The 15,613-nt window shown below is 39.6% G+C and overlaps 1 protein-coding gene across 4 annotated transcripts in view; it reads left to right on the top strand.

Moving 5' to 3' along the window:
- Nucleotides 1-15,613, top strand: part of sorcs2 (sortilin-related VPS10 domain containing receptor 2) — a 569,963-nt gene that overhangs the window by 439,438 nt on the left and 114,912 nt on the right. For all 4 annotated transcript variants that reach the window (XM_048531558.2, XM_048531550.2, XM_048531562.2 and 1 more), the window contains one exon: nucleotides 14,380-14,559. In XM_048531558.2, coding sequence (XP_048387515.1) covers nucleotides 14,380-14,559 — 180 coding nt within the window. The remainder of the gene's footprint in view (nucleotides 1-14,379; nucleotides 14,560-15,613) is intronic.

Here is a 15,613-nt window from a genome sequence, read left to right as displayed (position 1 = left end):
ATAGCAAGCAATCTTGAAGAACGCTCCACAGTTTCTGTCAAGTACTGAAAGGGCAGGAATTTTAATATTTTGACTGTTTGACGGTTCTCTTGACAGTTCCAACGAGTTTATGCCCTTTATATGCACATTTCATGTCTAAATTAAACTAGCAGATAGACACTTAACCACCCATAAAAGTGGCCTGGAACCCAATCTGGGAGTACACCTTACCTGTCTAAAAGGGTGCCACTACCTATTGAAGCAATCCTACAAAGTTCAGACCAACTGCCATCAGTCTGACTGGAGGCAGCTGATTTTAATTCTGGACAACTGCCTCTCAGAGGACATGGTCCCGAAGGGAAAGCTGAGACTGCTTTTTGCTGACAGGGTCATCAAAGTGGATGGATTTGGCCAGGGGAAGTCCATTCTCTAAGCCGAGACTGCTGTGTTCTTTCAGCCTCCTGTTCGTCTACCTTGGATTCCAGCATCTGCAGTTTTTATTTGTCTCTAACCCAAGCTTTACTGTACTGCTGCCGCATTACCAGCAATGGAATGGCCATGACGGGTTGAGGCTAAGCTTTGTAATGTGCCTCGTTGGTCGATGCATTAGCTGCACATGAAGTGCAGTCTCAAGACAAATACATAAATTCACTGTACATATGGATGCCTGGCTACCCCCAAATAAATAAACCTACTCCATCCACTGTGAATGCTTTAGCATCCATTTTGTTTGCATATTACACAGCTGAAGTTTGGTTGAAGATCGCATGTTATCCAGTTGTGCTGTTGAATGATTAACAAGATTTGCTCCAAGCATTCATGTTCTATTTCATTTTGCTGTCTGAACCAATACCATCAGCTTTCAGGGTCCCCATGTACCCTTACAGCATTTTTATTTGATTCGAAATAGCATCAATTTTCCCCTGGAACCCATGGCTTACCATGTTCACATGCCCACAGTAGTCATCAACTGTCCTTCCATTGAAGCCAGGCTGGTGGTGACTTGCAAACCCCTCCAACTCCTACAGTACCGTGTGCTCTCCCATGATATAATAGGTTCTGCCCAGGCACCCCTTCACTCTCATTAGTCCCTTAGTGTCACAGCATAAGATAGACCATTCCAGACTTGAGTTTCCCACTTTGCTCACCAATCCATCGATTACACGTGTAAAGACTGATGACTGTTCCTGTTAAATTCCCAGGTCTGACTGTGTCCTAACCACCAGACCGACTCATGAGGACAGCCTCAAATGAGCATGGCCCAGCTCCACAGCACCCTGTAATCCCCAGCCTGGTTAGACTTGAACTGCAGGACTGAGGATATTCAAATTCTCAATGATCCGAGAGCATGGAGAGACCAAACGAGTTCTGTGGGTTGCACTGTTTGTCAACTCTAATCACGTGAGTGTCTTGGCTGACTGTGTTGAGACACCCTGACTGATCATAGTCCTGTTTGAACTGAAAAAGGACTGGTCCCCTTTGACTTTCAGATGTGGCCAGTTGTTGAAGCACATGCAGTGTGTTTGCCATGTAGGTTGTCAGTGAGACATTGATGTAGTGTAGTTATGTACAGCAACATGCCCACTTAAATTGACTTCTCAGTGTGGCCCAACATGACAAACTGCCTGCCTTTCTGTGCTAAGTAAAAGGCAATGCAAGCTAGCTATACCAAGGGGCTGAAAGTAAATTCAGAGTTAGTGAGTGCTAAGAAATCAAGTTAACAGCTACAAAATGTATCCTGTACGGGTGCTTGAGATGCAATAGGTGTTTGCCTCTGTGCAAAGAGTCACTTAGTAGGAGCATTGCATTGCTCCTGCTCCAAAATGCAGTGATGTAATGAAGTGCGTTGTGTTAATAGGAGATCAGCCATGATAGTTGGTGAGGATGATGTTTTGTCAATTTACATTTCTGTGGACAGTGGGTGGAGGAGGACGATGCTGTCCATAGAGAATGTAATGAGATGTTGGTAAATGGAACTGAATGTACAGGCCGAGAAAAACATTAGCCACCTGCATACAGATTGCTTGCTTAGGCACTACCTGTGCCATTATAAACTAGTAGAGTTTCTAACCTGGTTATAAAAAATGTCAGCATGTGAAACAAGTTTCTTAATGGTGTTTGCCAAGGTGTTAGTCATAGTTGTGGATGCTCAATGAAGCTAATTAGCGAGGATAATTAACTTATAAAACTAAAGTAAAACTGCAAATGTTGAAAATGGGGGTTTAAGCGTAACATTGTTGATCAGTCAGCAAAAAACTGTCAATGTTTTATGACAGTGAACCTGTTTTTATTTTAGTGCATTTGTTAAGTCTTTACAAAGAACCAAACAACAGAGTTGATGTTTGGTAGCTTGTTAACCATCTGTTATCTCCAGCTGAGCAGGATGAATGATTCGAAGAGAGAGAAAACCAATATTAAAAACAGTGACAAAAATTGGGACAAACAATGTACACAGTGTGGAAATATATCTTTCTCTAAAAAGAAGACTGCTACCTTAAGTTGTCAAACAAGCAGTAATGTCACTGCTAGTCACAGAGCAGTTGTCAATCATTGATATGCACAGTGTTGCATACCTCAGTCTGACAGAAGTGACCATTTTTGAATTATGTTTTTGTCACAACGTGACATCACAAATTCTGAACAAATTGGAAGTAACTGATAGCAACTACTTTCCTCTGCTAAGGGAAATTCACGTGCTCATGATGTTAGGAGTGCCTATTTCAGCAGATTCTAACACCTTGTTAGAATTTAATTTTTCCTAATAATGGGCTTGATATATGCACATCTCTCAAACTTTTCGCTCTTTGAACCTTGAATTCTGTTGGTGCAAAGTATTAGAAATTTGACAAGATCAAACAGGGTCCCAATACATTGCTAGTCAGAGAAATATGTGAAGAAAGGTAAAATATCAGACTGAAAGAGTCATAGAGATATACAACATGGAAACAGACCCTTCGGTCCAACTCATTCATGCGAACCAAATACCCAAAACAAGTCTAGTCCCATTTGCCAGCATTTGGCCCATGTTCCTCTAAATGCTTCCTATTCATTTACCCATCCAGCTGCCTTTTAAATGTTGTAATTGTACCAGCCTGCACCACTTCCTGTGGCAGCTCATTCCATGCATGCACCACCCACGTGAAAAGGTGCCCCTTAGGTCCCTTTTATATCTTTCACCTCTCACCTTAGCCTATGCCCTCTAGTTTTGGGCCCCCCATCCTGGGAAAAAGACCTTGCCTATTTACCCTATCCGTGCCCCTCATGATTTTATAAACCTCTATAAGGTCCCCCTTCAGCCTCTGATGCTCCAGGGAAAATAGTCCCAGCCTATTCAACCTCTCCCTATAGCTTAAACCTTGCCAACATCCTCATAAATCTTTTCTGAACCCTTTCAAGTTTCACAACACCCTTCCTATGACTGGGAGACCAGAACTGCACGCAGCACTCCAGACATGGCCTAACCAATATTTGTACAGCCACTACATGTCATCCCATCCCAACTCCTATACTGAATGCACACGCATATCAAACACCTTCTTCGCTCTCCAACCTACCTGCATCTTCACCTTCAAGGAATTATGATCCTGCACTCCAAGGTCTCTTTGTTCAGCAACACTCCCCACCGCTTCACCATTAAGTGTATAAGTCCTGCCCTGATTTGCCTTTCCAAAATGCAGCACCTCACATTTATCTAAATTAAATTCCATCTGCCACTCCTTGGCCCATTGGCCCTTCTGATCAAGATCCCGTTGTACTATAAGGTAACCTTTTTAGCTGTCCACTACACTTCCAGTTTTGGTGTCATCTGCAAACTTACTAACTATACCTCCTATGTTCACATCCAAATCATTTGTATAAATGATGAAAAGCAGTGGACCCAGCACCAATCCTTGTGGCACACTGTTGGTCATAGGCCTCCAGTTTGAAGAGCAACCCTCCATTACCAACCTCTCTCTTCTACCTTTGAGCCGCTTCTATACGCAAATGGTTAGCGCTCCCTGGATTACATGTAACCTAACCTTGCTAACCAGTCTACCATGAGGAAACGTGTCAAACACCTTACTGAAGCCCATATAGGTCACAATCCACCGCTCTGCCCTTATCAATCCTCTTCATTACTTCTTCAAAAGACTTCCTGAAGTTCCGATGGAAGTTTTCATTTACTTTGAAAAGTAATCTTGCCATTCCTCATTCCTAGCTTTCTAAAATCTTCTTGTGATATCCCACTTGTATCTTTATGTGTGGAAATATTAAACAAAAATTATATGGAGTTAGCTGTGTTCTTCGTGGAATGAAACAATACATTGACACCTACCTTCTTGAGTCAGAGATTAGCAATTCTAGAAAAAACTTATTATCCCATGTGAATCGAACTCCAGCATTTGTTGCCACCTTGACTTGCCAATTACGTAATAGGAAGGAAATAAAAAAGTTGCATAGGGAAGTAAAGTTGAATTTATATCAAATCATTACTGGAATCTCAACTTGGTCCCCTCCATGTGAATTTTTCCAAAAAATCTCAATTCTGTTTTTTTGGATTGTATTGTTTTTCAAATATAATTATTCAATGGAAACTAATTGAAGAAAGGTGTTCAAAAATGAAAGTAAATTATCTTTTAGGAAAGCATTTGTTTTTAAAGAATAAGAAATTATTTATAACTTTGGAACTTGCATTTTAACTCTCTCACAGGGTAGTATCAAAATGCTCCTTGATAGGTTTTATGTTACTGGAAAGAGATCCAAAACCTATAATAAGAAAGCTTCAAGCGAGAGACTTTAAATGAAGGACACCTTTGTAATTAGAACAGAAGTATTTTTTTTCTCTCACTAGAGTCTCAAAGCCATAAAGACAACCTTGCGCAATAGTTTACTTCATATTTTAAATGATTAGACTTTTTCTTAAAAAAAGGTACTAAATAAGTGTGTCAGCACCGAGCAGAGAACAATTCTTCCCTAAGAACAATTTGGTCCAAAAAAGCTTTCTGTGCTGGGCTCACAGATTAAGTTGCCAGTTAACAGATGTATGTGTTTGAAGTGCAATGGCTAAACTTTAAAGAGGCAGCACTGGCTACCACAGATCTTGCATGACCATCAATCTCTGCATCATGTATGACACTGTCAGAAACACAAGAAAACATTTGAAGCTTGCATAAGTCCTGTTACATTAAGGACCAATCAGGTAACCACCAGTTTAATAAGTAGAACCTGATTTGCATATTAGCCATGCTTAGATGGAAGGCCAAATGGTAAAGAACATCATGTAACTTCTAGAATCTAGTGGTACATAGATGAGTCATTCTACACATACTACAATAATAATGTGCACTATTTCAATTATATGTGGTTTTCATCTTTCAAAAATATATCTGCATAATATTTTATTAAGTTTAACCTGCCAAGAAACCTATTGTACAAGAATACCATTGCTACTTTTGTTAATGAGTACATTTGAAAAAGCAGTTCTAACACTTCACAATGTAGGTATATGTGCTTAATGCCACTAATTTACCACATCAGTGACTTATAAATTCTTTTGGTTTTGGAAAGCTATGATGTCTGACTCTTCCGGACACATTGCACATCCTAAGTTACATTTAGAATGAGACTAGTGTTGTAATAGGATGTGAAGCCTCTGTTCTTTATTCATTTTGAAATGTATTGTGAAAGTTTTTTTTATATTGTAAGCCAGGAGTGGCATTGTGGATTTTATTCCCTTGTTCCTGTTCTTTCCACTTCTGATTTTTTCTAGCATAGAGTTCTTTGTTCACTAGCCATCTTCTGCTAACTTTTGACGTGTGAGCTTGACCACATGTTGTGCAAGCTAAATCAAATTTTCACCTCAAGCCTCATCTAAGTAAACTGGTTGAGCTGCCAGAACAAATCACAAATCCACAGGTAGCCCCCCAACTGGAGATTTCCATTCTACCTCTTCATTTTTTTCTGGGAGTAACACAATAATTTATCATTTTTACACAATATTTTGTACACTTACAGACAGTATGTAAGAGATCAACAACCATGATGATACAAAACATTTTATCACTAGATAAGTATCAGCTCAGAATAGACCTGTTATCAGGGTAATGACTCCACAGGGATTAGACTTTTCAATGGATGGTCATTTTTAAAAAATTCTGTTATGCCTAATTCACTTTAATCAACATTTGGCAGGTACTTTGGGGTAGTCCATGACTTAATGAAAGACTGTAAAATAATTAATATTGAATTGGATGCCAATTTTATTTCATTCTCCATTCTTATTCTTTACTCCTTGAATCGAAATAAAAAAATGTAAATTATCGGCCTCGTTTTACATTTATGCAATCTTGAATGTTACTCTATCGAATAAAATCAATATCTATCCGAATGAAACACTCACATTGTTGCTATTACCAGAGAACATTCATCCTTCACCGTTAGCAACAGGGATATTCAGAAAGAAGCAATTGTCTGAGACACTTTTATGTTGAGAATCAGCAAGTCATTTGGCTACAGTAGAAAGAATAAATCTCAGCCTAGGTTAGTGACTTTGATTGACAGCTGCTTCTCAGCCCATATGAAAAGGAGACAAGATAATTATGAATGATATTTAAAAGCTGAAAACTTCTGCCGAGTTAAATTGGCAATCATCATCCAGTTTCAGGTGGCAATGAGTACTTGAATTCTAAAATGGGAACCCATGAGATATTGTGGCTTGTCATCAGCAGAAAGGAATTCCACGGCAAACTTCATGGACTGGAGTATTGCTCCTTCCTTGATCAGTATCAAATCAGAAAACCATCATGAATACCTGAAGATGAAGCAACAATCTGGTGAAACTCCGACACAAGATATTAAAAAATGTTCTTTTATCACGGAATCGGATCAGAGTTCTGCCTCATCTGGTTTAAGAGTTTTGTGGACAGTTGGGGAATAAGAGGGAAAGAAATATAGCCATCAGTAACGTGCAAGTGCAAAACACACTTTTGAAGAGCTCACAATTATTTCCAGCCAGCAACCCATTGTGCATGATCTATTTTAATCATCACTGGAGGCTTCCAGCATCATAGATGCCAGTCTTCAGAATATTTGATTCATTCTAAGTGATAACAAGAAACACCTAAGTGCACTAGAGACAACAAAGGCTACAGGAATCTGAGAAGACCCTAAATGTAGTGGAGAAGACCTGTGCCGTTAAAACGGAAGTGCCAGTAGCACTACAACTTAGCTGTACCCAAAAATATCCAGATAGTTTGATCCACAAGAAATTGGATATACCCAGCCTCACCAACCACTGCTCTTAGCCTATTCTCAATCATCATCAGTGTTCTAAAGAATCAACAGTAGTTCACTTACTCATCAATAGCTTGCTGAATAATCTTTAGTGTGTTTTCTGTTGAGATCACTTGACTTCAGGCCTTCATAAACCCTTCTTCCAAAGACAGGCCAAAGAACTGAATTCCTGATGTGAGGCGACAATGACCAACATAGACATCAAGTGCATATTTGACTGAATCTGGCATCAAATTGCCCAAGAAAATCTGGAGTCAATGAGAATCAGGGAAAGTTTTCAATGGCTGAAATCACATAGGGCACAAAGGAAGATCGTTTTAGCTGTTGAGGACAAACAATTTTATCACTTAAAGTGTTCCTCAGAGTGGTATCCTAGACCCAGCCATCTTCAGCTGCTTCATTGATGACCTGTGTTGCATCAGAATTGGAGATGTCTGCTACTGATTGCTCAGTGCTCAGTTTCATCTGAATTTCCTAATAATGTAATACTCCACATCCGCCAGACCATGGACAATATTCTGATAAGTAGTGGCTTACATTCATCCAACTGCCAGGCAATGATCATCTCCAGTAACAGACAATAAATCTACCTCCCCTTGTGTGTAAAATTATCTGTGCCAAATTCTCCACCGTCAACATTCTCGTGGTTACCAATATTATAGATTCAACTGGATCAATTAAATTAATGTCTGTGACTGATCAAAACCTGCCCTCCTTCTACAAGGTACTAGTCAAATTTTGATGGAAGAGTCTACATTTGACTAAATGGTGCTACTACAGAGGTTTGCAAAGTCGAGGCAAAACAGATCTCTTGATGCTTTTTGTGACTACATTTTAGAGTATCAAAGGGTATACAGCAACTTGACAGAACTACTTCAACAGTGCCTCCCAAACCTGTGACATATGTTGGTGAACAGATGCATGGGATACAATCAGCTATAAGTTCCCTCCAAGTCATAAATCATCCTGGTTTGAACGTTGCTTCGTTGTCGCTGTGTCAAAATTATGGAACTCTCTCTTTATCAGCAATGTGGGAGTATTTTACCATTCATGGAATGCCTGTTCAAGAGAAAGAACACTTCTGCACTCTTAAGGGTGACCAGGGATGGCAATAAATGGCAAGTGATGCCCATAGATCAAGGTTGAATTAAAAGGAAAATATTTGCCTAAGTCCATCACTGGCAGAAATCTTTAACCACACATCTTCCAATGCTCTAAGAAATAGAATCCCATGTATACAATGACAACTCGTGGTTCACACAATTTACAGTACAGAAGAAGGCCTTGTGGTCCAGTTATCTATGATTTTGTTTATGCTTCTCATGATTCTTCCCCCTCCCCCCCCATTCGTTTCATTGAACCCATCAGCAAATGTTTCTATTTCTTTCTATTTCATGGATTTATCTTTATTACCATGAATTGCATTTATATTGAGACATTTAGTTTAGATATGGGCAGAATACAGACAGATTGATGGAAGAGTAAATCCAGTGGAACATATAATGGAAAATAATCATTATTGATGGCAATCCTCCATCTATGTATAATGATGGAAAAGCGAAAATAAATCCATTGGAGATGGGATATTGTGCAATTATTAGTGATGGCTGATTACAGAAATCTATGAGATGTACAGTTTGCCACAAGCACTGTGTTTGAAGTGGTTATAGGGTGTTGTTGTGGGTAGTTGTGTTTGGTGCTGGTCCCTGCTTTAAAACCACTGTGGCTACTAAAAGTTATGTTGGCATAAACCAGCAAATAAATGATGTCACCATTTTCCTCTGTCAATCGGCTGTTGGCTCCCAAGTGTGAAATCGATGATTTGGGGCTTGTGTTATGCTTGCAAGAATACTTGAAAATGAGCTTTGCTGTCCTATTTGTCTTCTAGCTCTGGCTGCATCTCCCCTGCAGAGAATTCTTTGTGATACGTCCATCCTGTGAACATGTCCAAGCTGATTAAGTAGCCCTCGCTACGATTCATGGGAGATGGTCTTCGTTATTTTCTGCTTCCATGAGATGCCCAGAATGTGACACAGACAATGAATATGAAAGATGATGAGTTTCCATTCTAGAAAGCCATAAGTCATTTGTCTTTCGTAGTCATATAACAAAGTGCGAAGAACACAGAACTCGGAAACCAACATCTTGGTCTTAAGGGTTCTGAAGAAATGTCAGTATGGACTCAAAACTCTGTTTCGCTCTCCCCAAATGCTGCCAGATATGCTGAGTTTCAATCATTCTGTTTCAGATTTCTAGTATCTGCAAGTTTTTACTTTTATCTTTGTCTTAAGATTCAGCTTGATGTATGCATGTTTTGAGAGTCTACAAAGATGGTAGATGTTTTTCATATACATGAACGTGTGGCTTTGAAATGAGTTTGAAATAACTACACAGAGGCCAGTATCCCATTATGAGTAATTCCTTATCTACATGTGGAGAGTCCTTCACACTAATCCAACTTCTTCAGAGCTAGCTCTGAGTGAACAGAGCCAGTGACACTCCTGTTCCTATCTGTCAGCCGGGATTCCCTGACTGGACCAGATTAACAACCCCAGTCAGGGAACTCGTGTTCTAAAATGTCCACCTGACTGATTTCATTATAATTGCTATGTCACTCCTCCTCTGAGTCCAAGGGCATAGACCTTTTTTTTTTGTAGTTCCCCATGGGGTGTTTTAGCATTGGGTCAAGTTCCACTATCTCTGCTTCTGATATGAGCAACAAAGGCATCAAGGCAGCAACATCCACCATATCCATCTCAGATTCTAAGGTATCTTCAGTGCTTGATGGAGAAGGAGGTCCCATGGGTTATGGAACAAGCAGACAGGCTATCAAGGAGCTGGGCACATTTTACTCTCACATAATTTTGCTTTTGCAGCTTTCATATGGTCCATGTGCTTGTTAAGGACTGTTGCACCGACCTGAACTTTATGCATTACCGGAACTGACCCCTTGCATCGACCATGCATCTAACCATGCAGGACTATTCCCATGGTTCCTACACCAAACTTCATCCCCTGAAGTAAACTGTCTCTCTCACTGTGCGGAGACTTGTTCCTGGCATTGGTACTCCTGATGCCATTTCATTCCTGCCCATGCACCCCTTTCCCCTGCAGGCCAGGAAGATCAAAATTAAACTATTGTGGAGTCTTTTCCCAATTAGCAACTTTGCTGGAGCTATCCCTGTAAATGCATGAGGAGTGGTCCTGTAATCAAATCGCAACCAGTACAGTTTGGTATCTAATGAAGCTGTAGGCTGTTTCTTTAAGCCTGTCTTCAAAGTTTGAACTGCCCTTTCTGCAGTGGATTCATTGGATGATGGATGGTATGGAGCTGTCCTTGTGTATCGAATACCACTCTACTTCAGAAAACACTCAAACTCCCTGCTGGTAAATGATGGCCCTCTATCTATGACCAACATTTCTGAGAGGCATGCAAAGATGCCAAGATGGAGGCCAGGTTATGATTGGAATTTCTGTGATTATTCACCAGCCCAAGGAAAGACCTAAGCTCCAGTGCAGATTTGGGAGCCAGGGCATGTTTGATTGCCCTCAATTTCTCTCCCAATGGACGTAACCCGGTCTTGTTGACTCTGTAGCCCAATAGATCACTTGGGGTGCCTGGAACACACATTTTTCCTTTTCAAGAAGTACATCTGCATGAAAGAAATGCGTAAGTGTTTTGTCCAAGTTGTCTAAGTGTTCCTTATGGTGTCTGCTATTAGTAGCATGTCAACTAGATAAATTACAAGCTGGGGTAGGCCTTTAATGTGTTCCCTGTTGACCACTGAAAAATTGCAGAGGTAGATGACACACTAAATGGCAATCTTGAAACCCTTATGTAGTTTACTTCTGGGAATTCTCATCTAACTGCAATTACAAGTGCGCATGGTTCATGCCCAGCTTCGTGAAGGACAGTCCCCCACCAGCTTTGTGTATAAATCCTCTATACGAGCGATTGTGTATTAATCCAGCTGCGAAAAGCAGTTTACCATTTGTTTAAAATACCCACAAAGGCGAACCAACCTGTCAGGCTTCATAATCGACATGATCGATGCTGCCTATTCCACAAACTGGATAGGTTTGATGATTCCTTTGTTTCCAGCCTCCTGATTACTGCCCCTGCTTTTGCCTGCAAGGCAAATGGCACTGGGCAGCCCTTGCAGAATCATGGAATTCCTTCCTGCTCAACATGCAAGGTGGCCTTGGCTCCATTGATTATCTCTACATCTTCCTGAATAATATCTGGGTATTTAATTAGGACCTCACTCAGGCAGCATTTTCTAATGAAAAATTGATGAACCAATGTAGGTGAGTCTTCCTGCTGAATACTGGCCTATCAGGTTTCCTACTCGATTCAAACTTAATGAGACTTTTTTTTGTTGTCTCAAGTCCGTGTACTGGTATACAGTGGCTTGCAGGCCTGGATCCTGAAGAAAGTACTGACTGTTTGGCTGATTCTCAGCTTTGTTTTAGGGTTTAGCTGTGGTCAGATTTTGAGTCCCTCTGTTCAGGATATGTCCTGAGTCAGGCTATACAATTGCCTTCATTCAGGTGACGTTTCCCAAGCTCAGACGGATGGGTGCGGGTGTCCATTTCCTTCGGAATACCCTGCAACTTATATATGCCACGTGCCACATTTCCTAATAATAAAGCCAGTTGTAGTGCCTGTTTGAATTCCAGTTGTGCTTTAGCTAATAGGTGCTATTGCATGGTTACATCATTAATCCCACATATTAAACAGTCTTTTAGATTTTCATTGAGGGTTAAACCAGAGATGCGCCTTTGCCAGTCATCTTAATCTAGTCAAAAATCCCAAAATAGATTTCCTTAGTCCTTGAACTACTGAGTAAAACCAATAGCTTCTCAGAATTAGAGTAAGCTTAAGGGTATAACATTCCTTAACTAAATCCTTCAACTCTTAAAAGGTTTAGTATCTGGTGCCTCACCGAAAATGAGGCTCCTAACAACCGAAAAAGCTGTGTGTCCACAAGCTGTTGGGAAAATTACTTGTTGCTTTTCATCTGCCCCAATGCCATTTGGCTGGAAAAAATAACATATTCTTTCCACTTACTGAGCCCAGTCTTTGATGGTAGGATCAAATGAACCAAGCTTCTCAAACAACAGAACAATGCCAGAAATGCTTACCCCAACTCAAAGACAACTATTGAAAGCAAATTTCTTCAGGACTGTGCTGCTTTTGTTTCATCGCTATTAAAATAACTCCACAGAAGCCAGCATCGTGTCACCAAGTCACCCTTTATTTACACATGGAGAGACCTTGACACTGATCCAGCTCCCTCAGAGTGAACAGGATGTCTGACACTCCTGTCCTTGTCTGTCAGCCAGGGCTCCCTGAGTGGACTTGATTAACAGCCTCAGTCAGGGAACTGAGAAGATCCTAGGCCCGAAACATCAGCTTTCCTGCTGCTCTGATGCTGCTTGGCCTGCTGTGTTCATCCAGCTCTACACAGAATTATCTCAGGGAACTGTGAGTTGTACTTGGCTGACCTCATTAGAATGACAATGGAGTTCAACAGCAAAAACAGATTATCTGCCACTGTCGACTGAAGGAAGTGCAATTTGCTAACCACTTCCAACAGGATGATGTTTATTTTAAGAAGGAAATAGAGGGGAGATGTGACACCAGGCCCTGTAAACACATTTTTCCTGAGATTTATAGTAAAAAAACTAATTGACACGTGTTGAGGTAGCAATCCATGAACATTTGTTTGCTAGTTTCTGTCTGAGTGACTAGTGCAACATGACCTGCATACAGGAGTTATCTGATCAAGATATTCTGTATGTTTGTCTTTGCTTTCAGTCTGGATGGACTGTAGAGCTTGTTGTCTGACTTACATTGCAGGTGAACTCCTTCCATATCTGCGAGAAGGTCAAGGTCAAGGGCATACTGAGAGGTTCAATTGGCAATTACATTGCTAAGTAATTATGTAAACGCAGTGAAGTAAAATTTGATAAAATGGTTATCCTTGTCAGCAATTTTTCAATTTTAAAGTCCAAAATAAGCTTCCCATAAAACGGGTAACCCCAGAGATATTGTTAAACCTTTGTTAATTTATGAGGTGACAACTATCAAAATGCACTGTTCACTACAAAATCAATAAAAATGATTTCATTGGCACAATTACCAGCTGCAAAGGTTTATTTTAACTGTAATGGTTTTTTGATTACAGCAATGTTATGTTACAATTAAGTTCAGAAAATTGAGCAAGATTAAAAATCAATAGTAATCAATTCTGAGTTTTGAGTTGCGTGGACAGAGTTCACAGATTTCTTTAAAAACACAATCCAATTTTGAGGCTTTTAGACATTGCTAGCATCGGTCCTGAAGGAGAATTTAAATGTAATGGTCTATTCTGGTCTTTCCTGATCATGCTCTTTCCCCCAATCCTCACATTGGAAAAATGTACAACAAAATGTGCCTTGAACAAGGTTAAACAGCATTTCAGCTGTGCAGGGTTTGAAAGTATGCTGTACTCATGCAAACAATATTTGTATCATTGCAAAAATTTTTAAAATATTCCTGACTTGGAACAAATTTTAAATTTAGTGGACATGTTTAAAATAAAACTCAAATGGAATAAGCTCTCCATTTTTACTGCAAAATGTTTAACTGTGGACAGAGATTACATTCTTGCAATTAAATCTATTGAAAGAGAAGGAATGTTATTGGTTATTAGGAGGGGAAAAACCTGAAAAACTATCAGGATTTTCCTCATTTATTGTTCTACAATTGAGGACTGGGAGACAGTGTTTGCATTCAAAGTCTAATATAAAAATTGGCACTCCTACAAAATGGATAAAAATGTAAACTTCAGCGCACAAATGAGGCTTGAAGCTGCAGTCTTTCAGTCCAGGTAGAGATATACGATGAGTTAAGCTAAACAACAGAGTCATCTGTGCACAATCGAGTCTTGAGTAAATATAGAGCCAGTCTGATCATTCAAAGATACTCAGCCTTTTTCCTTCTTACTGATAGCAGTCTTAGGTGAATGAACACTATCCATTTTCATGTGATTTGGTTAGAAAGTTGTTTGTACCTTGCTGTTAATACATGTGCAATAATTTCTGACCGATATGGCATAAAATCATCATCTTTTTATCCTCTAGGACATGCAGATCATCAGTACAGATGAGAATCAGGTATTTGTAGCTGTTAAGGAGTGGCATCAGACGGACACCTATAACCTCTACTTGTCGGACCTGAAGGGTGTGTACTTTACTCTGGCTCTAGAGGATGTCAGGAGTACCAAACAGCCAGAAGAAAATGTTGTGATCGATATTCACGAGGTAAACACTGCTCAGTACTTCAAATGTATAGGGATGCAGTAACACCGATTGAAAGATACTGTTCCTTGGCATACTTGAATATCTTCCTGTGGTAATGACTTCAAGGAGACTGGCTATTTTTGAAATCTGCAGTAGTTGTTTGCACAAACTGAAGTATAACTTCCCATTTGTTTCACAGTTTCTTCAGTCATTTCAAAATTTGAATTTAATTGTTTAATTTGGACAATGCCTATGACTATTACAAATTTCGTAATCGTTTGAACACTTCAAGTGAAAGAGTAAACTACAAATATACTTTCTCAATTTAGAGGTGCAACCATCTTGGCCACCCTTTCTGTTTTCATTGATCAGTGTGCACAGTTTAGTAATGGAAAATGCCCATTCATTCCTCTCTTTGTCTCAGGCTGCCTATTATGATGGATCTCTCTAATCTCAATTATTGAAATGGCATTGCATAAAAAGACCTGGAAAGAAGGAATCATTTTATTATTTTTATCTCATGCTATATTGTGCACTTTAGTCAAGGTTCTAAGGAACACCAGGACATATATGATAAATCAGTGCTTTAGCAGGGGCTCTTTTTGAATAAGTTCAAAGTGGTAGAATCACTTTAAGTTTGGAGTCCAATTGTAAGAACTTCTGTCATTATATTTCCATGATATAGTTGGTACAAAATAATGCCCTTGATTTTACTCTCAACTCTGAATTTCTTTGAGCTTTCTGTCACTATACCATTGTAATTTCATTATAAGAATAGAATAGAATATCATTTTCTTGTCACATGTACTCCATTGAGGGTGTACAGTAAAAAGCTTTTACAATGTCTGCCTTCATATGGTGACATATTAGGTACAAATATGTTAGGTACAATTCTTGGATGCAGAAGAGGAATAAAAGTAGTTGCATTACTTTACAGAGTTGAAAAATAAGTTAAAAAGGATATCATTAAAGGGTTAACATTACAGTAAGGTAGTAAATTTCAAATAGACATAACAATGTAGCAGCTCAGCACAGAGCCTCCGTATGTGGTCTGACCACCTGCACTAGACCCCAG

Source organism: Stegostoma tigrinum, chromosome 1 (genome assembly GCF_030684315.1).
Source record: "Stegostoma tigrinum isolate sSteTig4 chromosome 1, sSteTig4.hap1, whole genome shotgun sequence".
Classification (NCBI taxonomy): Eukaryota; Metazoa; Chordata; class Chondrichthyes; order Orectolobiformes; family Stegostomatidae; genus Stegostoma; species Stegostoma tigrinum.
Note: the sequence above shows the minus strand (reverse complement) of the source record. Positions and strands in the feature narration are given on the sequence as shown.